The 25,028-nt window shown below is 37.5% G+C and overlaps 1 protein-coding gene and 1 non-coding gene across 2 annotated transcripts; both read left to right on the forward strand.

The window, feature by feature from the left end:
* Window positions 1-1,095: 1,095 nt before the first annotated feature.
* On the forward strand, window positions 1,096-25,028 carry Eif3a (eukaryotic translation initiation factor 3 subunit A). The gene is made up of 21 exons (XM_032892217.1): window positions 1,096-1,292; window positions 1,444-1,580; window positions 1,924-2,087; window positions 3,889-4,088; window positions 5,808-6,016; window positions 8,234-8,405; window positions 9,195-9,299; window positions 9,638-9,736; window positions 11,063-11,179; window positions 11,365-11,550; window positions 12,020-12,367; window positions 13,088-13,192; window positions 13,534-13,647; window positions 14,448-14,570; window positions 15,434-15,587; window positions 16,577-16,761; window positions 17,842-17,930; window positions 18,550-19,241; window positions 21,437-21,638; window positions 22,551-22,750; window positions 23,829-25,028. The coding sequence occupies exons 1-21, from the start codon at window positions 1,134-1,136 to the stop codon at window positions 24,050-24,052; spliced, it is 3,984 nt and encodes a 1,327-aa protein (XP_032748108.1). The 5' UTR covers window positions 1,096-1,133; the 3' UTR covers window positions 24,053-25,028.
* Window positions 10,621-10,752, forward strand: LOC116894986. Its single transcript, XR_004387177.1, has one exon. It is a non-coding gene; the product is annotated as a small nucleolar RNA SNORA19 (small nucleolar RNA).

The following is a 25,028-nucleotide window of genomic DNA, read 5'->3' on the forward strand; positions in this document are numbered from 1 at the left end:
CTCTTTTTAGCTCTTAAAGGTTTATTTTTGAGTTGTTTTCTATAGAGAGACCATGGTTTGACCCTTCTACTCAAAAGAAAAAGTGTGTGCATGCATGCTGTGTGAATTGTTGAAAGAGGCCAGGAGAAGGCATTGTATCCTCCTGGAACTGAACATTAACAGGCAGTTGAACTACTTGAGTGAGGGCGCTAGGACTCAGATAATTGAGCCATCTTTCCCAGACCCATGAACCCTTTTCATTTAGTTTGTCATGACCATTACATGACTAGGGGTGGATAGACTGTTATAACTTCAAACTCTAAACCTGTATTCAGTGTGATCCCAGTCGAAATCTTAGCAAGCTATTTTATAGATGGTTGTAAAATTTTTATGGAAACATAGGTATGGAAATATCTATGTTAGAGAATGGATACCAACTGGCAAAGTAGGAGCACTTACTATCCAATTCTAACACTTTACTAAATTCCTTGAGAACGGATGGAATGCAAGGTCCTGAAGTAAATTTAAATGTAGTCAACTGGTCTTAAAGTAGACAATCTATCTTCATAAAATAATATAATAAAATTTATTCAGAAATTTATTCAGCTATGGAAATGAGATGTAGTCATACTTGAACTTTTAGATACTATGGGAGATTCTCCCATCCATGATTTCAGTTTCTGGAATTTTAAAATCACTGAGTTCTTCCACATATAGTATTTTCAGATCATGTTAATCATCTCATCGTTATACATTGAGTGATTATAGGATTGCTATTAGAAGCCAAACATGTAAAGAAAAAAAGTTGGGAACTTAGTCAACAAATTAAAGCAATCATCAAAGAGGCAAGCATTTTTAAAGTTCTTTTACATTAATTTGTGGAAGTGACGGGGCATGCACAAAATCTTTTGTGTGCATGTGGCAGCCAGGAGACAATTTTTAAGAGTGGGTTCTGCTAATGTGGGTTCCAGAGATAAAACTCAGAGAATCAGGCTTGGCAGCAAGGACCTTTACCTGTCGATTGAGTCAATTTCTTTGGTCAGTCATTTAGATGTTTATATAATATGTACAGCTAATTTTAATTCGATTTTTTTTCTTTTTACCCCCCGCCCCCAGAATTTCCTTGAGGTTGGCAAAAAAAGCAGCCTGCCCTGATGTTCTTTTTTTATGATGTTGCGAAAAGTAAGAAACACAGAACATGGCAGAAGATACACGAGCCAATTATGCTGAAATACTTGGAACTATGTGTGGATCTTCGTAAGAGCCACTTGGCTAAGGAAGGATTATATCAATATAAGAACATTTGTCAGCAGGTACAGAGTTTGTTTTTGTGATTTTTCAAGTGCTTGTAGTAACTTTCTGAGGAATTTACCTTTTAAATTAAAGTTTATATCAAGATTTGCTTTTTAAACTTTTTTTTTTTTTGTTCATTGGAGAAAAATAAATTCATTTTCCTTCTTGTAGGTAAACATTAAATCTTTAGAAGATGTTGTTAGGGCATATTTGAAATTAGCAGAGGAAAAAACAGAAGCTGCTAAAGAAGAGTCCCAACAAATGGTGTTAGACATAGAAGATCTGGATAATATTCAGACTCCTGAGAGGTACGTGACTTTAAGCCCTTAGTAAATATTTTGATAGTTATCACAATGTTTTTCTGCACATGGGGCACTGTCTCCTGCCCCCTTTGAAGTAGATAATTATCAGGGGGAAACCTGCTTATCTTTAAAGTCTAAAGTTTATATACTTCGGGAACCATGTAAGCAATATTTAAAATTTATGCCTTGGGGTAGGACATGTATTAAAATTTAGATTGAGAATTGTGCCTACAGTGTATATGAAGTTATATATGGGAAGAAATTCTGTATGTGGTCAGTGTTGGTTTGGGATTTCTGATCACAAAGTAGGAAAACATCTAAAATAGTTTTCAATGCATTTTCTTTGTAGTGTTCTCTTAAGTGCAGTAAGTGGGGAAGACACTCAGGATCGTACTGACAGATTGCTACTGACTCCCTGGGTCAAGTTCCTGTGGGAATCATACAGGCAGTGTTTGGACCTTCTTCGAAACAATTCTAGAGTAGAGCGTCTTTACCATGATATCGCCCAACAAGGTAAAATGACAATTTGAAATGTAAAGAAACTGATTTGAAAAGTTGACTTTGTTCTCTATACTATGTAAAAATGGAACTAGTTTTATTCTTAGTAAAATGAGATTGACATTTGTTTAATAGATAAGTAGCAGAAAAAGATTTGTCTTTTTAGTATTTCTATATGAAATTCCACTGACTTTTGAAACCCCTTTCAGCTTTTAAAGTTAGCATATAGTAATAGGCTCCATTATGATAGTTTAATGTTATAATTTATTCATCACCACCCTCCCTCCTATATTGTCAACTCCTTGCTTTCTCTATGTTGGCCCTGTCTCCTCGCCAAATACCAGATATTCATCCCTCTTGGTTTCATGTCACATGTTATGTGCTCTCCCCAACCCAATCTCTTACCCCTCCTTCCTCTTGGATAGCCTTACATACTTGGATTTATTTTAGGGGGAGACATGTTTCTCTGTAAATCTTCGCTGTCCTGGAATTCATTCTAGATCAGAGTGGCCTTGAACTAAAAAATCTGCTTGCTTCTGCTTTCTGTGTGTTGGGCTTAAAGGCAAACACCAATATACCCATTGTATTTTTTCTTTTTGTTCTAATGCAGTAGTACTTAGTATTATAGATCACTTCCTACTTTGTTGCCATTTAGCATAAAGGACTAGATTGACAGCATTTTTTAAAGATTTTTTTTTTATGTATGTGAATACCTGTAGGTGTCTTGAGCACACCAGAAGAGGGCAGCAAATCTCATTTACAGATGGTTGGGAGCCACAATGTGGTTGCTGGAAATTGAATTCAGGACCTCTGGAAGAGCAGTCAAGTGCTTCTGATAGCATTCTTTGCTCCAGTGAATGTAGCTTTGTAACTGAGTGACTTGACTATTTTTTTTTGGGTTTTTTTTTTTTTTAATACTTATAAGCTTGCACTGCCAGTCTTGAGAGATTTTTACTCTCTTAATTTCTTCCTGTGTCTGTCTTTCTGTCTTTTTATCCTATTTAGTTTAGTTTTGGTTGGTCTTGATTTCTAATCCTGTCTCCCAGGTGCTGAGGATTACAGGTACACATCTACCACAGCTGGCTCATAATTTCTTTATGTGTTGGTAACTTTCAACTAAGACTGTTTTAGTAGGAATAGTAACCTCTATTTATGTGTATACCATATGCATATTCATGTCCCCAAGCAAACTTGGGCCTTTTCTGATTTGATAAAAATACGGAGTTACGGAGTTGAGGTTAAATCAAATTGCTTGTTTTATTTAGTTTTGTTAAATTAGAAATACTATTTGTACATTAGGTATGTAAGTTCATTGTATTTCAGCCTACACGTTTTTGTTCTTGATTTTTAAAGGTGAGTTCTAAATTTATTTTGAATTTATTTATTTTTTTGTGAGGGTGTTTTGACTACAAGTATGTGTGTACCACATGCATATGCATACCTGGTGCCTGCAGAGGCCAGAAGAGGACACTGGATAGAACTAGAATTAGAGTTGGCCTTGACCTGCCATGTGGGTGCTGGGAATTTAACCTGCGTCCTCTGGAGTAGTCACGTGTTCATCTCTCCAGCTCTAGAGTCTTTCCTAAATTTAAATTTATTCATTTCCTATTTGTAAATTTTATTTTGGGTCAGAAATGATGACCATGTCTTTTGGTTTGCTTAGGATTCAGAGTTGTGCTATAGGTATTACATGGAGGGAGTTATGGTGAGCTTAGTGAATCTTGTTAAAGTTGATCTTAATATGTGACATATAAAACTTACAGATATTTAAGTTGACCAAAAATATCTAATTCTTGTTTGACAATTATGCTTACAGCTTTCAAATTCTGCCTCCAGTATACTCGCAAGGCTGAGTTCCGCAAGCTGTGTGACAACTTGCGAATGCACTTATCCCAGATTCAGCGCCACCATAACCAAAGTACAGCAATCAATCTTAATAATCCAGAGAGCCAGTCCATGCATTTGGAAACCAGACTTGTTCAGCTGGACAGTGCTATCAGCATGGAATTGTGGCAGGCAAGTTGTATCACATTGCTACTGGTATTACTGGTTAATTTCAGGAGGTAACCTGAGCATCTAAGATTGTTTGATGGAACAAGAAGAGCTCTAAACAGGAACTTCATATTTCAGTATTTCAATATTTCAGTTAATTGCTTGCAAAATCTGTGCCAAATCATGTAATAATTTCATTTTATGAAAAAAGAAAAACAATCCTCCATTATGACTGGTAAAATCTGGTACCTTTCTATGAGCTGCTGGGGAAAACATTGCAAAGATGGAGGCTTTTGTCTCCCCCCACCCCATTTTGTTTGGTTTTAGTATAGGGAAAGTTAGTATCTGTTTGTGCTTATGCATGCCCTTCCATGCTGGGTACCAAACCCAGGGGGCGTGTGCAATGTGGATGATTACATCTAGAGACAGCTAGGAGTTTCTTCATAATTTTGTGTTTAATCTGATAATACATTCTAACTTCATTGTACTTGATGAGCATTTGTTGGTGATTGGAAGTTTAAACCACACACACGTCCTTTTCTCTGTTTGGAGGCACATCCATCATATGATCTTCATTTTAGAGATGGCAGTGACACTGAAAAGCTTCTTGGCCTCTTCCTCCTTGGGATAGTTTCAGAGTATTTTGTTGATTTATAACTTAAAGTCTTTTATATTTAACATAAAAATCAATTGAAATGATAAGGGATTAATTAAAAAATGGGCCAAGTGAAAATTGGTTTTAATTTTTTGCTCTTGTCCATACATAGTCTTTTTTATAGGGACACCCATCTTAAATTACTACTTAAAAAGGACAAGCAAACATGATTATATTAGGAAAAATGATTAGGCTTAAGGAAATGTTGAGCTATTGCTCCATCACTCACAGATCACCTGGATTCTTTGTTTTTTTTTAATACTAATTTATTCTCACTTATTTTATGACCACAGTTTCCCCTCACTTTCTCTAATACCCCAATCAAATGTATTCTATTGTGTCTACTTCCTGATTTTTTTCCTTTATATTGTCCCAAGTAGTAAGCTAATTAGCAAATAAGCAAATATTTTCTTACTGTGTTATAATTATACCTTTACCTCAACTGTTTAAAGATTTCAAGATAGCATTTTTATAATTATTGCAATTTATCAGACATTCTAGAAATGTTGGGCTTTTTTTTTTTTTTAAATTTATTTTTATTTTATGAGTACACTGCAGCTAGTCTTCAGACACACACCAGAAGAGGGCATGGGATCCCTTTACAGATGGTTGTGAGCCACCATGTGGTTAATGCGGAATTGAACTTATGACCTCTGGAAGAGCAGTCAGTGCTCCCAACCACTGAGACAACTCTCCAGCCTCCTTTGATGAGTCTTTATAATTCGTCAACTTTTTCACTTGTCAACTTCAGTCTTCTTGGAATTTCACAGTCTCCTTGGAATTTCATCAAGTTGATCTCCTTATTTCTGATACTTAAGTAGTAAAATTAGAAGCAATGACTGGGGACCTAAATTATAGGCACGAGCACTATTCAACAGAAAGTGCAATACAATGCAAAGTAACGTGATAAAAGGTCAGGAACTTGAAGGAGAGCTGGCAGGGGTACAGGGCTTTTTTTTTTTTTTTGTAATCTGTTTTTAGTTTTGTAAGAGATTTGCATCTGGCTTTTTAATAAATGATTTTGTGTAAAATTTGTTTAAAATTAAAAATTTGCTTAATTAATTAGAAATTAATTCCCAACATTTTAGGAAGCCTTCAAAGCTGTGGAAGATATTCATGGACTATTTTCCTTGTCTAAAAAACCACCTAAGCCTCAGTTGATGGCAAATTACTATAACAAAGTTTCAACAGTGTTTTGGAAATCTGGAAATGCTTTGTTTCATGCATCTACACTTCATCGTCTTTATCATCTGTCTAGAGAAATGAGAAAGAATCTTACACAAGATGAGATGCAAAGGTAAGAACATTACAGTTGGATGGTAGTGAGGTTAAGCTAAGCAGTAGTATGGTCTAATCCCAGAGTTTCTTGGCTTCTAGACATTTTAAATTGACTAAATCCTGTTTGGTGTACTGTTAATGCTTGGTAGGGTGTTGATCACTATTCCTAGACTACTCCTTAGGAGCCAAGAGCACTCCAGTTATCTCTACCAAGTGTCTCCATTGTTCTCCTTGGAGAGTATTGAGCCATCATCTATCCTTCCTGGCCCCTGAAAAAATGCTACCAGAAACCTAAATGAGAAGATTATGTATTCATAGAGGTAGTGTTAGCATGTGAACCTTCTATCAACGTATTGGTAGATTCTATTGGATATTTAAGTAATTAGTTCCATTAAATTTTTTTCTTCCTAATTATAAAACATTAATATAAAACAGCTCTTGACATGTGGTAGGAGTATATTGTGGTGAACACACTGTAAGTTGAAAATATGTTAAGCAATGTTACACTACCTACTGTCAACAGTGTAGTGTACTGGGGAGTGGAGAGATTGTTTACTCTTAGGATTGATTGCATGGCTCATTCTACAAGGCAATAGCTTTTATTCCTACCTTGACCAGAAAAAAAAAAAAAAGAAATTAGGGGTGGGGTGGTGCAGAAGGCAACTGAAAATGGGCTACTATAGCTCATTCATTGATGATTGACAGTGCCTAAGTTTTAAAGAATACTGCAATTTATCTCACTAACCTGGCAAAAGGTAAAGATAAATTTTCCTTTTTGGGGGACCATGGTAAAATAGTTTATATTTTGTGTTTTTGTTTTATTTTGATTTTTGCTTTTTGAGACAGGGCTTTTCTCTGTAGCTTTGGTTGTCCTAGAACCTGCTCTGTAGATCAGGAGGCTGGTCTTCAAACTCACAGATCTAAGTCTGCCTGCCTATGTCTCCGGAGTGCTGGGATGAAAGGTGTGCACCACTACTACCTGGCCAAAAAATATATTTTCTTTATAACATGAATCATAAAATGGAGACTATTTGGGAGATAGCATGAAACATAGCCTGTAGGCTATTAAAAAAATCATAGTATAGAGTGGGTGTGGTGGCACATAACTCTTACAATTAGCACATAGGAGACTTACCCAGGAGGATTAAAAGTTCAAAACTACTTAAAAAAATTCTTGGCTGGCTTAAATTACATAGCAAGACCCCTTCCAATAATTAAAACCCGCAACAAACCCTATCATATATAGCCTGTTTCTTTTCAGTTGCCTTCTGCACCACCCCACCCCTAATTTCTTTTTTTTTTTCTGGTCAAGGTAGGAATAAAAGCTATTGCCTTGTAGAAATTATGCAGTTCACATGTCACCACTTTTTTTTTTTTTAAAGATTTATTTATTCTATATAAGTACACTGTAGCTGTCTTCAGACACACCAGAAGAGGGCATCAGATCCCATTACAGATGGTTGTGAGCCACCATGTGGTTGCTGGGATTTGAACTCAGGACCTCTGGAAAAGCAGTCAATGCTCTTAACCGCCGAGCCATCTCTCCAGCCCCAACTTTTTTTTTTAAGATTTGTGATTTGTTTATTTCTTGGATGTGGAAAGACTGTTGCTGTCTTCAGACATTCCACAAGGGAGCCTCAGATCTCCATTATGGATGGCTGTGAGCCACCATGTGGTTGCTGGGAATTGAACTCAGGACCTCTGGTAAAGCAGTCAGTGCTCTTAACTGCTGAGCCATCTTTGCAGCCCCCACTGGCTTTTTTATGTGTATGTTGTTTTAGTTTTATAGAAGGATAAAAAAATCAACTAAATGGCTTTTTTTTCCCTCGTCAATGGAATTAATACTGTTCTTTACACAAATGCTGTAATACTTACTGTCGAGTCATTGAGTGTGTTATTTAGGCTTCTGGGTACTGAAACCTTAGCATTCTATAGTGTTGACTTTTGTGTTTCAGGGAAGTGAAAATTTAGCTTTTCTCTCCCTTTCCATTCTCTGTTCTAATTGTGTTTACTTAAAATCTGTTTTCTTAATTTCTAAAGCTACCTTTAGTTATTTTGGTGAGAAGTGTTTCTTTACTGCTATTGGGTCACATTTAGTGTTGATGAGATTGAGTCTGCTAGGATTCATTTCCTCAAAGTTCAGTTTCATGATGTGCTATATATAATCAGGTATACAATAAGTAATTAAAGAGAAACACATTTACAATCTCAACAAATAAAACTTTGTTCACCACAGAATGTCTACTAGAGTCCTTTTGGCGACTCTTTCCATTCCTATTACTCCTGAGCGAACTGATATTGCACGACTTTTGGATATGGATGGTATTATAGTTGAGAAGCAGCGGCGCCTTGCCACATTGCTAGGTCTTCAAGCACCACCCACACGAATTGGACTTATTAATGATATGGTTAGTATAAGTTCTGAGTATCTCTTTGTAGAGAAGACTTAGTGGTAAGTTTTAATTCATGATTAAATGCTGGGAACTCAGATTCATTGTCAGGGTTCTAATGTGTGGACAAGAAACCACTGATAAATTGGATATATTTATTGCTCATTTGAGGCAATTGGTTAAAGCAATGGTTCATAGGGTATGCAGTTAATCACTTACCTAGTATTTGCATGATACTGACTGAGATGCCAGTGGACATCAAAACCCACTAACTAGTATGCTAGTCTGAAATAGGGCAGACTGTTGTAAAAAATCATATAAAATTGAAATTATCTCCAGATCACTTAGAATACTTATGTAAATCATTTGCCATGGTTAGGTGACAGTGGCAAGAAAAGGGCATTTAAAACAGCTGCAATTATTTTCTTGAAGATGATGTAAATACTGACTGAGTGTATGTAGAGCCTGATGATAGAGGGACCAAGAGGGACCAAAGCTGTTAATGAACCTGTCACTGCCCTTCTAATGGACACTGAGCAATTCTAATTTTAGCCTAGAAGAACAGAGCTGTCCTTGTAGTTTTGTGATACTTGTATATCATATTACGATTTATTATACTTCAAGTTTTGGGTTTTTTTTTTTTTAATTTTGCTATTATCAGTAGAAACAACGTGGTGGGGTATTTGGGTATTTGGTGAGTTTACAGGGAATTAAGGTCAGATAATCTCGTTTTAATTTATAGTCACTTCAGATTGCCAGTTGGAAAATTTCCTTTAGCAGTTAAACTTTTTGCTTTTCTTACTGTAGGTCAGGTTTAATGTGCTACAATATGTTGTCCCAGAAGTGAAAGACCTTTACAACTGGTTGGAGGTGGAATTCAACCCACTAAAACTCTGTGAGAGAGTTACAAAGGTAGGCTTTGGCATAGGCATTTTGGTCTTTACTCTATGGCTGGCATTATTGGGCATTGTACTTGTCTAAAGAACACATTGTTCTCCTATGTATTGAGGAAGACACATTTTTTTCATATCAAGAGAAAAGATAATTCTGATGTTAAGGTTTGAGAGCTAAATTAGCAGCATGTCTATTTTAGCCACTTCTGTCAGTTACATTCAGACAAGAATTGATAAGTTGTTGAAAGAATTTTGCATGTTTATATATGCTGTTTTATATATATAAAAAGAAGTCGAAAGAATGTGAACTGTCCTTGTGTCTGTTGCATTTTTTTCTCAACTTAATTGATTTTATAGGTATTAAATTGGGTTAGGGAACAACCTGAAAAAGAACCAGAATTGCAACAATATGTGCCACAACTACAGAACAATACCATACTCCGTCTTCTGCAACAGGTAAAATAAAAGCAAATGATTAATGGGGAAACTGAGATTTGTGCTCCTGACTTTGTGTTATCATGTAGTATGTGTCCATACATACTCATTTGTATATGTGCACGTAAGTATATGGAGACTAGAGGTGGACATGGCTGTCTTTTCTATTATTGTCTTCTATTTTGAGATCGTCTGTCACTGAACGCAGCTCACAAATTAGCTAGATTGACTGACTCTGTCATCCTCTGTCATCCATAGCCACATTCCTCTTTATTTTGATGACATGACTGAAAAAAGTTTAGAATTAACATAAGAAGTAAGTGAAAGCTACACCAAATTCCATTCCTGCCCAATTTTATTTTAAAGCAGAATTGTTAACTTAAACCACTTCTTTCCTCCCCTAACTTTCTTTTTCTTTCAAGATGTTCTGAGTTTTCCTTTGGTTACTTGCTCCCCCGAGTCCTGAGATTAAAGGTGTGCGTCACTATTCCCAGCCCTGAGTTTTCTTTGTTAATGTAGGGCTACCTTATTCCTTTAAAAATCTATTTACATGATTTTTCATGGATTGAAAGATCATAGTACACTTGCTCAGATTATAATAATGAAAACACCTCTTTCCATTACCACTGGAGCTCCTTTTAGGGGTTTTCTCATTAGAAATTGTACAGCATCAAACATCTAACACCTTCATGCCTTTGTATTTAAGTGAGACTTCTGTACTATGTGGAATTAGTCACACGGTTTATGTAGTAGACTTACCAGTTATCAGTGGATAGTCGTTTTGTTCACACTGGTTATTAGTTAGTGTTTTCATCATGTTAGGCCATGACTATGGTTAAGTGATACAGTTTATTAGTGGAGTAAATGCTTTGTATTTTATTTTGTGAGGAGTTACTAAGTTGTGTCTGCACATTTCATTGACCTGCTTTCTTTTGAATATGTGAGCAGTGTTATTTCTTATGTGCTATACAAATAGTTGAAGGTTAATTAGCAGAGTAACTGCATATAGTAATTCTGCCAGTCCCCTTCAGACAAAAAAAAAGTAAAATGGACATACTTGTATTAGGTAAGTGGCAGGCCTTTATCTATGACTATGTGACCATTAGACTTTATATTTATGAAATTGGAAATTCAGAAATGTATAATGTAGTCATAGCATATGATTTGGAATCTGGGGTTAAAACCCTAGTTCTAGTAGTCTATTGCTAGGCTGAATTGTATGAACTTCAGTTTTTCCCTTCTGAACAATGGGCATAATTTCTGCTTTCTTTAGCTACCATAAAATTGCACAGAAAAAGTGTGATTAAGTAGTAGCTGTTGTTATTAACCCTGTGTTTTTTTGTGCAGGTGGCACAGATTTATCAGAGCATTGAGTTTTCTCGTTTGACCTCTCTGGTTCCTTTTGTTGATGCTTTCCAACTGGAACGGGCCATAGTAGATGCAGCTAGGCACTGTGACCTGCAGGTATGTGTTATAAGGAGGGAGCACTGGCAAGTTAGAAGGCCTTTTGAGATCTAGAAAGACACTACACATTGTTTTTGATACAATGGCATCTTTTAAAAACTCCATGGAGCAAACTTTTATTTTCTATTTTCTTCTCAAATTCAGTTGTAATATATCCTTTGTTACTTGTGATTTAATTTTTAAAGGTTCGTATTGACCATACTTCTCGGACTCTGAGTTTTGGATCAGACTTAAATTATGCAACTCGAGAAGATGCCCCAATTGGTCCTCATCTGCAGAGCATGCCTTCAGAACAAATAAGAAATCAACTGACAGCCATGTCCTCGGTGCTTGCAAAAGCGCTTGAAGTCATCAAGCCTGCTCATATTCTGGTATGTGTCTTGGGGTGATATGAACTATAAAAGTTTGAAGGACTTATTATCTTTCATAATATGGTTAGAGATGGAATCTGAAGAAGGGATTTCATGATTTCCTGTTCACTGGTTGTTAAGATGTTTTCGTTAAGCAAGCCATTGAAGTGCCTTTAAAAATATCTCATGGGTTATAGTAATAACCACGGCCGTGCCCCAGTTGTTGAGGTGATTGGGCTGTTGATGAGCTCTGTTTATATTTTTCTTGGTTTGACAGAATACATTTGGTGCCAAGAACAATAATAGATTCGCAAATGGTGTCCTAGGTTGTGTCATTGCTAGTTAGAGACTGAAAGTGCCGCTAGTTCGTACTAGAACATTATCTAAATACATATATTTGTGGAAAGCCAGTGTTTCACAATTATTTTTACTATTGCTGTCTAATACCAGGGTATATTTATGATCATTGTAAATGCATTGTTTTTTGAAGCAAGAGAAAGAAGAACAGCATCAGTTGGCAGTTACTGCGTATATTAAAAATTCACGGAAAGAGCATCAGAGGATCCTGGCTCGGAGACAGACAATTGAGGAGAGAAAAGAGCGTCTTGAGAGTCTGAATATTCAACGTGAGAAGGAAGAACTAGAGCAGAGGGAAGCTGAACTCCAGAAAGTACGGAAGGCTGAAGAAGAAAGGCTGCGTCAAGAGGCAAAGGAGCGAGAGAAGGAACGGATCCTTCAAGAACATGAACAAATCAAGAAGAAAACTGTTCGGGAGCGGTTAGAACAGATCAAGAAGACAGAGCTGGGTGCCAAAGCATTTAAAGATATTGACATTGAAGTATGTAGCTTCTTTTTACTCTTGAGTTCCCATTTGGTTAATTTTGATATTTTTTCTGACTGGGTACCCATTTAAAGAAGTAAAGTAGGGGGCTGGAGAGATGGCTCAGCGGTTAAGAGCACCCGACTACTCTTCCAGAGGTCCTGAGTTCAATTCCAAGCAGCCACAACCATCTGTAAAGAGATCCGATGCCCTCTTCTGGTGTATCTGAAGATAGCTACAGTGTACTTATATATAATAAATCAATAAATCTTTAAAAAAAAGTAAAGTAGGACTTAATTCTAGAAAGCAGTGAGCTCAGCTGATAATTATATTTATCTTTAATTTGATGACTTGATGGTTCAGAACATATACTGCTTTTAACAGAAGACCCAGTCTAGTTTCCAGTACCCATAGCAGATGGCTTATGACCGTCACCTGTTAATCTATCTCCAACTTCTGACATTTAGGCATCTGTACTCAAGTGCACTTAAACTCTTCCCCCATAATAAAAGTCTTCCAAAAATATTTAAATCTTTAAGTCTTCTAAAAAATATTCAGAGCCAGGACTTGTGGCACACGTCTTTAATCCCAGCCTCAGGGAAGCAGAGGCAGGTAGATCTCTGGAGATCAGGGCCAGCCTGGTTGGTCTAGGATAGCCAGGGCTGTATTTAGAGAAGTTCTGACTCAGATAAGTAAATAAAAATGTTTGTAACAATTCTGCCTTTGTGTTGCCATCAGGACCTTGAAGAATTGGATCCAGATTTTATTATGGCCAAACAAGTTGAACAACTAGAAAAAGAAAAGAAGGAACTTCAGGAACGCCTTAAGAATCAAGAAAAGAAGGTAAGAAGGTGGATTGATGGTTGATGTTCCCCCCTCCCCTTTATTGTTACACAAAGTTTCCAAACTGACTTTAAATTGCTTTGCAAGTGAGATTGCCCTTGAATTCTTGGTCCTTCTGATTAGTGGGGTTGTTAATCTTCTCATATAAGTTAAAAAGAGTCTTATTTTGGCCAGGTGGTGTTTGCATTCCTTTAATATCCTTGGCAGTCAGAGGCAGGCTCATCTCTGATATGCTCTTTAGAGGAAGTTCCAAGGCAGAGACAACTGTGCAGTCCTGTGTCTTGAAAAAGCCAACAAAAGGGGTTATTTTGTAACACTGCATTTGTTTTCATCCCATTCAGATTGACTATTTTGAGAGAGCTAAGCGTTTGGAAGAAATTCCTTTAATAAAGAGTGCTTACGAGGAACAAAGGGTTAAAGACATGGACCTGTGGGAACAACAAGAAGAAGAAAGAGTAAGCTTTTCATTTCATTGTTGTATCACAGAGTGTAAGCTAAGTTATAAGTCAGCTAGAAGAACAGTTTTTAAATTCTTTTTCTTTTAAATATTTATTTACTTAACGTGTATGAGTACACTATAGCTGTCTTCAGACACACCAGAGAGCATCAGATCTCATTATAGATGGTTGTGAACCACCATGTAGTTGCTGGAAATTGAACTCAGGACCTCTGGAAGAGCAGTCAGTGCTCTTAACCTCTGAGCCATCTCTCCAGCACCAGTTTTTAATTCTTTTGTTAGATGTAATGTTTTAATGGCTACTGAAAAAAGAAATGTTCACGATAGAGGTTAATTAAGAAACTATTAATTACAGCCTTATTTGCACACAAATGAGAGAAAGGGCAAACTTGTGGCTCTGTGGCATCTGCAGTCTCAGGGTCTACCATCTGGAAAGTTAAAGGATGTGTTGTTCTTTCTCTTTTTTAAAGAATAAGTTGTGATTTTGTGATAATTCTCCTCCGGTGTAAGTATTTAAGTAGAATTTGAAGACACTTCAGACAATATGAAGGCTTTTGTATTTTCATAGGACCGAGAAAGAAAGTCTGACATATTTTGCCTTAATTTCCAATAAAATTAAACTGTTAAAAATCTCATAGGAATCATAAAAATCTCTTGACTTCTCTTAGGGGGTCTGTTGGGATGTACTGTTTTCACTGCAAAATACAATGGGGAAGGAGAAGCTTCTCAGTATTAGAATCTTCTTGGGGTAAATTAGTAATATGCTTTGGAGATTACCCTAGTGTTGTGTACTTTCAGATTACTACAATGCAGCTAGAACGAGAAAAAGCTCTGGAACATAAGAATCGGATGTCACGAATGTTGGAAGACAGAGATCTATTTGTGATGCGGCTCAAAGCTGCCCGGCAGTCTGTCTATGAGGTGAGCTCACTGTTTTGTTTACGGAAATTGAGGATTTTCCCTTAATACAGTCTGTCTTGAATTAAAGTTTAATAGGTAATTATTAAGTATTTGTATAGATGAGTTGGGAGATATTTTAATCTTCTCAAATGTTCCAAAGCTGAAAGTTGATTCTTTTGTTCTTTTTGAAGTGTGGGCAGTTGAAAGTGGACTTTCAGGCCCACCTATAGCTACCTCCAGATTCGTGGTTTGGGTTTTTTTTTTTTTTAAAGTTTTATTTTTACTATTCAGAAGTGAATTAGATCAGGGTCAGGCATCTAGGTACATTCTGTTAATAATAGCACCTGGGAATCAGCTTGGTCTATGTAGTGAGTTCTAGGACAGCCATGAGTATATAGAGTGACCTTGTCTCAAAAAAGAAAAAAAATTATATTAAAGATATTTTGTTAAAAGCTCTAAGTCGATTTCTTTATTATAAGTAAAATGTGACCTTTTTGGGGGAGGTAAGGGGTGGACTGGGAGTTGAATCTACTGCATCAGATGTGCCAGGCAAGCACTCAGCTCTCTGTGATATTAGTCCAGTTGTGTAGATATTATTAATTCATAATTTAACAAATGACACTACATTGCTTTAACCATTAAGAGATTCTGCTTTTTTTTTTTTTTTTTGGAGCTGGGGACCCGAACCAAGGCCTGCAAAGCTTGCTCAAGCAAGCGCTCTACCACTGAGCCAAATCCCCAACCCCGAGATTCTGCTTTTGTATTTACTTGGTGATCACTTTCTATGGCTTTCAGATTTTATGAACTTACAAGTGTAAAACTGTTGTTCATGTTTATATCTTAAAAATTTGATCTGTTGGGGGGGGTAACTGTTCAATTTTCAGGAGAAACTGAAACAGTTTGAAGAGCGTTTAGCAGAAGAAAGGCATAATCGCCTGGAAGAACGGAAGAGGCAACGGAAAGAAGAACGCAAAATAACTTACTACAGAGAAAAGGAAGAGGAAGAGCAGAGAAGGGCAGAGGAGCAGATGCTCAAAGGTAACCATGGTAACCATTAGATAAACTGCCTGATAGGTGCCATGTTTCATAATCTTACTTAGAAAACCAAGGGATCAGATAATGCAGTGCATTAAATGTGTTGGTGCTGAGTCCTCTATCAACCTATAGCTACATACTTTATACTTTTCCTGTTCGTGCTTTAGTATCCTGTGTCATTGATAATTACATATGTGATTCTATACCTGGAACCCTATAAATTCACTAGATTTGTTCTAGTGTGGTTTCTCTTGCTGCAAAAAGCACATTGGGGGATAAAGAGAAGGTTTATTTGGATTCCATGTCATGGTCCATCATTGAGGGAAGCCAGAGTTTCTGCCAAGGTACTGAAACAGAGACCCCAGAAGAAAGCTGCTTCTTTGATCACTCCCTGTGAGTTTCTTGGCTCCCTTTCTTGTATAGCCCAGGCGCTTCCTGCCCAGGCATGGTATTGCCCACAGTGGATTCCCTCTCCTACAGCAGTCAACAATCAACATATCCTCACAGACATGCCCATAGGCCAGTCTGATAGAGGCAGTTCCTTGGTCGGTATTCTTCCCTCCCAATTAAGCCTAGATTCGTGTGACTGAACAAAAATGTGATCAGTGTATAGGACCATCCTAAATCATTGTGGACTAATAGTGTTTTTTTGGGGGGTGGGGGGTTGTTCCTTTGTTTTTTTAATCTTAATCACCATTGGCTAATTGCTGTCTACTTTAAATTTCTGTAAGTTTTTCTAAATTGGTTATGTGTGATGTGTAGGGGAGGGTGTATGGGTGAAGGTCAGAACCAACTTTGAAGAGTCCACTTTTTCCTTTTATTTTTATGTAGGTTCTGAGATTAAATACATATAGATTATATGTAAATGCTAGCCATCTTATTGCCTTCTAAAACAAGAGTGTATATCTGCTTTAAACTAGAATAGTAACCCTGATGGTAGGAAAAAGGTATGGGTTTGAAGCACATTTGAGTAACCTGATAAATTTTCATAGAGCGAGAAGAAAGAGAACGAGCTGAGAGAGCAAAACGTGAGGAAGAACTTAGAGAATATCAGGAGCGAGTCAAGAAACTGGAAGAAGTAGAAAGGAAAAAGCGGCAAAGAGAGCTGGAAATTGAAGAAAGGGAAAGACGCAGAGAGGAAGAAAGGAGACTTGGTGAGGATCCACTTTCTAGGAAGGTAAGTATAGAAGTTATTCTCTTGTTTTTTTTTCCCCCTTTGGTGCTGGAGCATGAATCTAGGCTTTATCTGGCAAATCCCCTATTACTGAGCTATCTTCCAGACTTTGTGCATTTGTTCTGTTTTAATTTCATGTAGATACTGGCCTGATTTCTCTGACTACTTAGATACAAAGATCTGTTTGTATTCATTCACAATGTCTCCATCACTTGGTAGAGATAATTGGGTCCAGTCCAACTTCATTCAGGATGTATAGTACAACAATATAATCAGACTCCTTGATATTACTTGTATACAAAATGATTTATTTTTCTTACCTCTTGAATTCTTCTAATTGATGGTTGCGTTACCCCATAGTTCAGTTTTAATTAGCCCATGTGTCATTTCTTTATTCCTAAACTGTTTCCCAGTCATAATCTCCTGTTATACTTTCCTTCAGATTTGCTTCAGTTTTCATAATGGTGTGTCCCTTAAATCTGTTTTTCTCTGTTCTTTCTGCTTCATTTGGTTTGTACTCATTTCCTAGAGCAAAGGCAAACATACTTACCCTTTTCACCAGTTTCAGCTGTCAGCTTATGCTTCAACCACTCCGTTACTGCTTTGCCCTTTAAACAAAAACACTTTGCTTATTGATTTTCCCCCTCTCCAATCTAATATTTTAATAGATTACTTTTAGTTATGTAAATGGGGTATGTGCACATGAGTACTGAGTTGTTGGATTCAGGATTCACTGAAGCAGGAGTCACAGGTAATTGTGAGCCATCTTATGCTAGCGCTGGGAATTGAACTGTGATCCTCTGAAAGAGCAGTGCATACACCTAACCACTGAGCTCTTTCCAGTCCCTAGTTTATTTCTGTGGGAGTACAGGGTCTTACATAGCCACAGCTGGCTTTATACTCCTGATCCTGTTGACTCTCTGTCTTCAAGCAGTGAAGTTATAGCTGCAGTGCCTCATTTTAACCAGTCTTATTTTAGGATCTTTAGGTTTGTTTAAAGAATGAAGTGCTTTATTATTAACTCCAGTAGTTGTAATCATAATTTTTATTACCTGTGTATGCACCTTTTTGCTTCGTCTGTAGGACTCTCGTTGGGGAGATAGAGATTCAGAAGGCACCTGGAGAAAAGGACCAGAAGCTGACTCTGAGTGGAGAAGAGGCCCACCAGAAAAGTAAGTAGAATCAGGGGATCAGTGCACTTTTTCTTGGATCTTAGTGTCTGGGGTTTAAAATCAGACATGTAGAAAGAAGGAGATGAAGTTTCTGTAAGAATCGAATGCAGGTCCCATCTGTTATTTGAACCAAGGTCAGGGTTTTTTGAAGCTTTAGGATGACCTTGAACTCCAGATTTTGTCTTTACCTCCCAAGGGTTGGATTTACAAGCTTGTTATGCCACCATGCCTGGTTTTAATCTTTGTAGTAATGGGTATAGAACCCAAGGTTGGTAACTGTTAGCATAGCAAGCACTCTACCACTAAGCAACTTGCTCAGTTCTTGACTATTTTTAATGGTAACTGCTAGTGGTAGATGGGAACAGCAGCTTTAATTTTATGCAGAAATTAAAGTTTAGAGGAAAGCTCATTGTAAAATATGGGTAATTTTTCAAGGTTATTATGTGATTGTTAGTCTGTGTTGATTTAAGATACTGAATTTTGCATAGTTTTTATTTAGAATTTTAAAGGACCAGAATTAATGAATTTAGACTTAGTGATTTGTAAGAAATAGTAAAATCAAGGATCCATATTCTTTTTGAAAAATTTGTCTTTAAAGCTGTACCTTGTTTCTCCTTAGGGAGTGGAGACGAGAAACTCGGGATGATGAGAGGCCTCACAGGAGAGATGAGGATCGGCTGAGGCGCTTGGGAGGGGACGATGAAGAGAGAGAGTCGTCTCTTAGACCAGATGATGATCGCATCCCCAGGCGTGGCCTGGATGATGACAGAGGGCCTAGACGTGGTCCCGATGAAGATAGATTTTCTCGTAGAGGAACAGATGATGACCGTCCTTCCTGGCGTAATGCAGATGATGACCGGCCTCCCAGGCGAATTGGTGATGATGACAGGGGAAGCTGGCGTCACACAGATGATGACAGACCACCCAGACGGGGACTGGATGATGACAGACCACCCAGACGGGGACTGGATGATGAGAGAGGAAGCTGGCGCACAGCAGAAGAGGACAGAGGACCTAGACGTGGGATGGATGATGACCGGGGGCCAAGACGAGGAGGTGCTGATGATGAGCGGTCATCCTGGCGGAATGCTGATGACGATAGGGGTCCCAGGAGGGGGATGGATGACGATAGGGGTCCCAGGCGAGGGTTGGATGATGATCGAGGACCTTGGAGGAATGCTGCTGAAGATAGGATTTCCAGGAGAGGTGCAGATGATGACCGGGGGCCTTGGAGAAATATGGATGATGATCGGGTTCCTAGACGGGGTGATGATGCAAGACCTGGTCCCTGGAGACCATTTGTCAAACCAGGTAAGAGTCTAGTATTAAAATTAAGATGCTTTGTGGAATGTTTGATACATATTTATTAACATGTAAATGAAATTATAGGCCTAAATGGGAGTTGTACCATATTCATTTGTGTGTGTGTGTGTATACACATGCATATACATGTCTTTTTCCCTATGCCCATGCAGTAGCTTTTACATAAAAATTACCCTTTTTAAATATTTATCCACACAACTGTCCACCCATGGGGTCATACTGAGGAGCTCATTTTTGTTTTTCTAGTCAACTCTGGGCATGTTCACCCATACTTAAACTTATGCTTTTCTCTATTCTCTAAATACACACCTGCTCTTGTGAACCACTGTCTTAAATGTGTAAATTAGGAGTTCTCTGTTTTCTGTTTCATCGTTTGTGTTAAGTCTGTCATTTATCTCAGCTCTTTTTAAAAAAAAGATGTATTATTTTTAAATTACATGTGAATACATACCTACGTATGGATATGCACATGTGAATGCAGGTGTCCATGGAGGCCAGAGCATCAAATTTCCTGGAAATGGAATGAAGGCAGTTACTTAGCTATTAGCTATCTGACATGGGTATAGAGAATTGATCTGCAAGAAGATAGGCTGCAAGGAGATATACTGACCCACCTCTCCAGCCCTCATTCTGTTCCTTTGAACTGTTGCCCTACTATTGGTTTCTGCCATTTTTCCCCCTACTGCCAGTTCTTTCTGCAGTAATTAGTACTTTTTTGCCTTTACCAGTTGTGATAATCTGGGCAAACCTTTTTGTCTTTTCTTGCCTTTGGTCATATTTCACTGTCAACTATGTGATCTTAGAGTAAGTGGCTTCCATGTCTTTTGTAAAATGGGATTGACAGTATGATAGATACTTAGTAAATTGTAGTTGTGTCCTATAAAAAGTTACCAAGTATTGAGGAATCCTAGAAGAAATACAAGGTTAGGTATCTTTATATATTCTGCTATCTATCAATACATAATTTGTTGATGTGTTTCTGTTTGAATCGCTTTATTAGATGTAGTACTGATTTATAGTAGTCAGTCTATGGCCAGCCGTCCTGGTAACCTGAACAGTCTGTCTGATACCCTTTTGCTTTTAAAGTTGGAGATTGTACTTTTAACCTTTGCTTTGAAGGTTATTTGAACAGTGAAGTAACCAGGAAAAATCATAGTACTAAATAAGTAGGCCATTAAAAGGACTTTTTTTTTTTTAATAGTAAAAGGCTGATTCTGGGAGGCAGAGTGCTACCAACTTGAGCTGGTATCACATGTGTCAGGAGACAACTTTTTCCCTGAACTGAATGATTGTAAAATTGCCATAAGTATTATGCAATTATAAATATTTTGGATGTAGTCTGTGCATAATGGCACATGCCTTTGATCTCAGCACTCTAGAGGGAGAGGATCTTTGTAAGTTCAAAGTTAGCCTAGTTTACATGGCAAGTTCCAGGACAGCCAGGTATACATACAGAAACCCCATCTTTAAAACAACAACAACAAAAACCAAAAAACCCCCAAGAATTTGGCAGTGATGATGATTGACTTAAGGAATAAACAAGTTAATATAAGTGGGATTTAGTCTGTATTTTTGCACTCGTTGATATGAAAGTCAGGTACAATGGTGATGATTAGCTTTGTAGCTTTGATGCATTAACAGTGAGAACATACCTCGCTTTGACCACTTGCTTCATGCATAACACTGGGCTGAATCAAAGCATTTATTCTTGTTTTATGACTGGATGGTCAAATGTCCCAGAGGACAGGACTAAGGAAGAGTCTTTGATAGTGTTATAGGGTTTAAATTCATAATTGGGTGGTCACTCCAGTAAACTCAAGCAAGTTACCTGCTTAACTGAGTAGTCTAGTAAAATTAGATACTGGCAGTCAACATACACAGCAGGAAAAATTTGATAGTATCTATTTTATGAAACATTACATCCAGACTGTTTAAGTTACCTTATAGATACATAACTCAATGTAAATGACCAACCATTCGTGGATACACATGGTTTTTGTTAAAGGGGGGAATTCAGAGTATCTTCAATTTATGTTTAGGTTGATGAATTAATGCTAGGATACCTTTGTAAAGGGTGGGGATGAGCTCAGATGATAGAGCATTTTCTTAGAATACATAAGGCCTTCTGTTAAACCCCCCAGCAGCACCACATAAACCTACAATTGCTTCTTTTTATAAACTAGGTGGATGGAGAGAGAAAGAAAAGGCTAGAGAAGAGAGTTGGGGTCCACCTCGAGAATCAAGACCACCAGAAGAACGTGAATGGGATAGAGACAAAGAGAAGGACAGAGATAATCAAGATCGAGAGGAGAACGACAAGGACCTTGAACGTGATAGGGACAGAGAGAGAGATGGGGACCGGGAGGATCGTTTCAGAAGACCCAGGTTAGTAATGACCTACTGTGGTAACAGGTTTCTCTCAAACTCTGCTGTGCATTCCAGATCACTTCTGAGAAATACTGCTCTGGTTTCACTTACCACTTAGGTGCACATAGAGTATGAGTGATTAACACTCCCTTCCCCCATGTAGAAAATGACAATATTGGGTTTAACCTGTTGGCTGCTTGCAGGTTACATAACTGGTAAAGGAACCAGTCCAGACATCTACCATTCCTACTTCTTAGAACAATGACTCAGTTTAGTTTTTTTTTTTGTTGTTGTTTTTTTTTTTTTTTTTTTGTGAAGATGGCATCTTTCTGTGCAGCTCAGGTTGACCTGAAATCCAGTTTTTATCTAATCCACCTATGTTGAGATCTATAGTCAGTTGACAACACACTCAATTTTTACTAGTAGTGAAAGTCCTAGTTTGTTCTCTCTGTCTTAATGGCTTTGCCACTAACAAATCTAGTAGAAAAAGCTCTGTATTATTTATTTAGCATGGCAGCCAGCAACTTTTTTGTGGCTAGTGCATTAACTCTTGGAATATGGGTTGTGGTTGTGCCACTGTAGGATCTTTAGGTAAATAGCTACAGGTGACGTATGTTTGCTTTCTATGCCTCAGATAACCAAACCATATTAACGTGTTAGTTAAAACTCAGATTGATAAACTCAGATTAATAAACTGAATTTAGTGTGTTGCTTTTTATCCCCCTCTCTTTTGGGGGGTTGGTTTGGGGGAATGTGTCTATCCTTGAACTCACTATATACCAGGCTAGTCTGGAACTCAGAAATCTGCCTGCCTCAGCGTCTGAAGTGCTGGGATTAAAGATAAGCAGTAACACCACCTAGATGGCGTGTTGTTTATTATTATCCATATGTTCTGTGAAGAACTGAGCTTGTCACTTTAAATGGCCACAGGGATGAAGGTGGCTGGAGAAGAGGACCAGCAGAAGAATCTTCAAGCTGGAGAGATTCAAGTCGCCGTGATGATAGGGACAGGGATGACCGACGGCGGGACAGAGATGATCGTCGTGATCTGAGAGACCTGAGAGACAGAAGGGATTTAAGAGATGATAGAGATCGGAGAGGCCCTCCCCTTAGATCAGAGCGAGAAGAAGGTAGAGATATTTTGGCTGTTGGAATATTAAAAAACTGCTTATGGCACGATGGGGGCTTTTATAATTGTCTTAAATTAATATGAACCCTGATGATGAGTAAATTCAGTGTACTTGTCAGGTTGTGATGTAATCTCATCTCTAAGGTGAGTGTAGCAGTAGACTTAAATGAGAGGCAGCAGAAATTGATATTAATAAAATGGAGACAGCATTAAAGATCCTTGTGGATAAGCACAAGAGTATAAATGTGGAGACATTAGGGCTGGTGATATGGCTCAGTGAAGAGGGGCTTTGTGTTTTCTCTCTCCTAACAACTTGACTTCAATTTGGGAGATCCACATGGTAGCAAAAGACTGCACTCCCTGAAAGTTTTCTTCTGAAATCTACAAATTCATATCCATAAGTACTTGTAGTGATATTAAAGTGTACTTATTTTCTTCACACGCTTTTAAGTTTGCTCAGTAGAATCAGAAGAGTATTAAAACTAATTTAAAATCTCACATTTTTTTTTTCTTTCCTGGAGCTGAGGACCGAACCCAGGGCCTTGCACTTGATAGGCAAGCGCTCTATCACTGAGCTAAATCCCCAACCCCAAAATCTTACATTTTATAACTTACTTGAAAAATTCTTCAAGAGCCAAAAATATTTTGATTTAACAAATTTAGATTTTTTTTTTCTTACCCTGTCAGGTTTATGACCATTCAAATATTTTGTTTCCTTTTAAAAAAATTATTTCTTTATTTTATGTATATGAATACTCTGTAGCTGTCTTCAGACACACCAGGGGGCATCAGATCCAACTACAGATGGTTGTGAGCCACCATGTGGGTGCTCAGGACCTTTGGTAGAACAGCCTGTGCTCTTAACCACTGAGCCCTTCCAGTTTTCAATTATGTCTGCAAGTTCAAGACTTTGGTCAGAAATGACACAGATAATTAAAGTGTGGGGGCTATTAGTGTGATTCTGAATTGTTGGTTTTCTAAATAGTTTCAGGCAGGCATTTCTTAAGTTTCATTTCTGTTCATTTTGAACCAATAAAAATAGTTCAAGCCTACACTTAAAGGTGTTTGAACTTTTCTAGCAAGCTCTTGGAGACGCACTGATGACAGGAAAGATGACCGGACTGAAGAAAGGGATCCACCTCGTCGTGTTCCTCCCCCAACTCTTTCAAGAGAGAGAGAAAGAGAGAGAGAACGAGAAGGTGAGAAAGAGAAAGCATCTTGGAGAGCTGAGAAAGATAGGGAGTCCCTTCGTCGTACTAAGAATGAAACTGATGAAGATGGATGGACCACAGTACGACGTTAAATCCCAAGACGATGGAGTCAAACTTGTGGTTCGCATAGGTTTGCTCACATTCAAGGATTATTATACTTGTGCTTCAACCAGTCTAAATTGAATTCTTTAATGTTGTCTCACCATAACACAAAAAGCATGAACTTGTATTAATCATATATAATAGATTGATCATGCACTGTATTCACAGGAGGTTGTAAAACCATGCCATTTTCTGGAACTTAAGGTGTTGCATTATTTCATCAATCATTTGTTAAAAAAAAAAACTAAAAAATAAAAAATGTGAACCCTTCAGGTGTAAACACCTTATCTTGGTATACAATTGATCTTTTTTGTTTTGTTTTGATTTTGAAGTATCAGATATTAATTTGGAATAAGGTAAGGTTCTCTTGAAACATTTGAAAACCCTTTAAGACAACTGATCTGTCAGCTTTCCCATCAGTAGTAGTGGGAATATACCTTCTTAGGTATTTACTGTTAAATATATTTAGGCAGTTTATAGCTTCTGATCAGTGTGGTAGACATTACAAACACTGGCTGTAATGGGGTTTTCTATAGACTTACTTGAGAGAGGTGAGTATAAAAGCATTTTTTAGTCATCATCATGACGATGCTGCTCAAGTGCAGGTCCAGAACAGTACAGCTTTGGGTCCCTAGAGCATTTGGTAAACTGTTGTGGGTTTCTTTTTTTCTGTTGCCAAAAGAAAACTGCTTTTCCACTAATTCATGCCTTTCAAGCATTTTAAATATGACAATATTTATAAATGTGTGGTTTGGAGGAATTGTTTAAATTCTTTTTCCTAATTTTCTTCAGGATAGATTATTTCAACAAGTAATTTGTAGTGATGACTGTGTTGACTTCAATTTTGAGTGTGTAGCTGTGTTTTAAAAAAAAAAAAAAGTAACCATTTGGTCTTATTGAAGCCAACACAGAACTTGCTGCTGTGTTTTATTTCTTTGGTGATAAATAAAATACTTACATAATTGG

The sequence above is a fragment of the Rattus rattus genome, chromosome 2 (genome assembly GCF_011064425.1).
Source record: "Rattus rattus isolate New Zealand chromosome 2, Rrattus_CSIRO_v1, whole genome shotgun sequence".
Taxonomy (NCBI): Eukaryota; Metazoa; Chordata; class Mammalia; order Rodentia; family Muridae; genus Rattus; species Rattus rattus.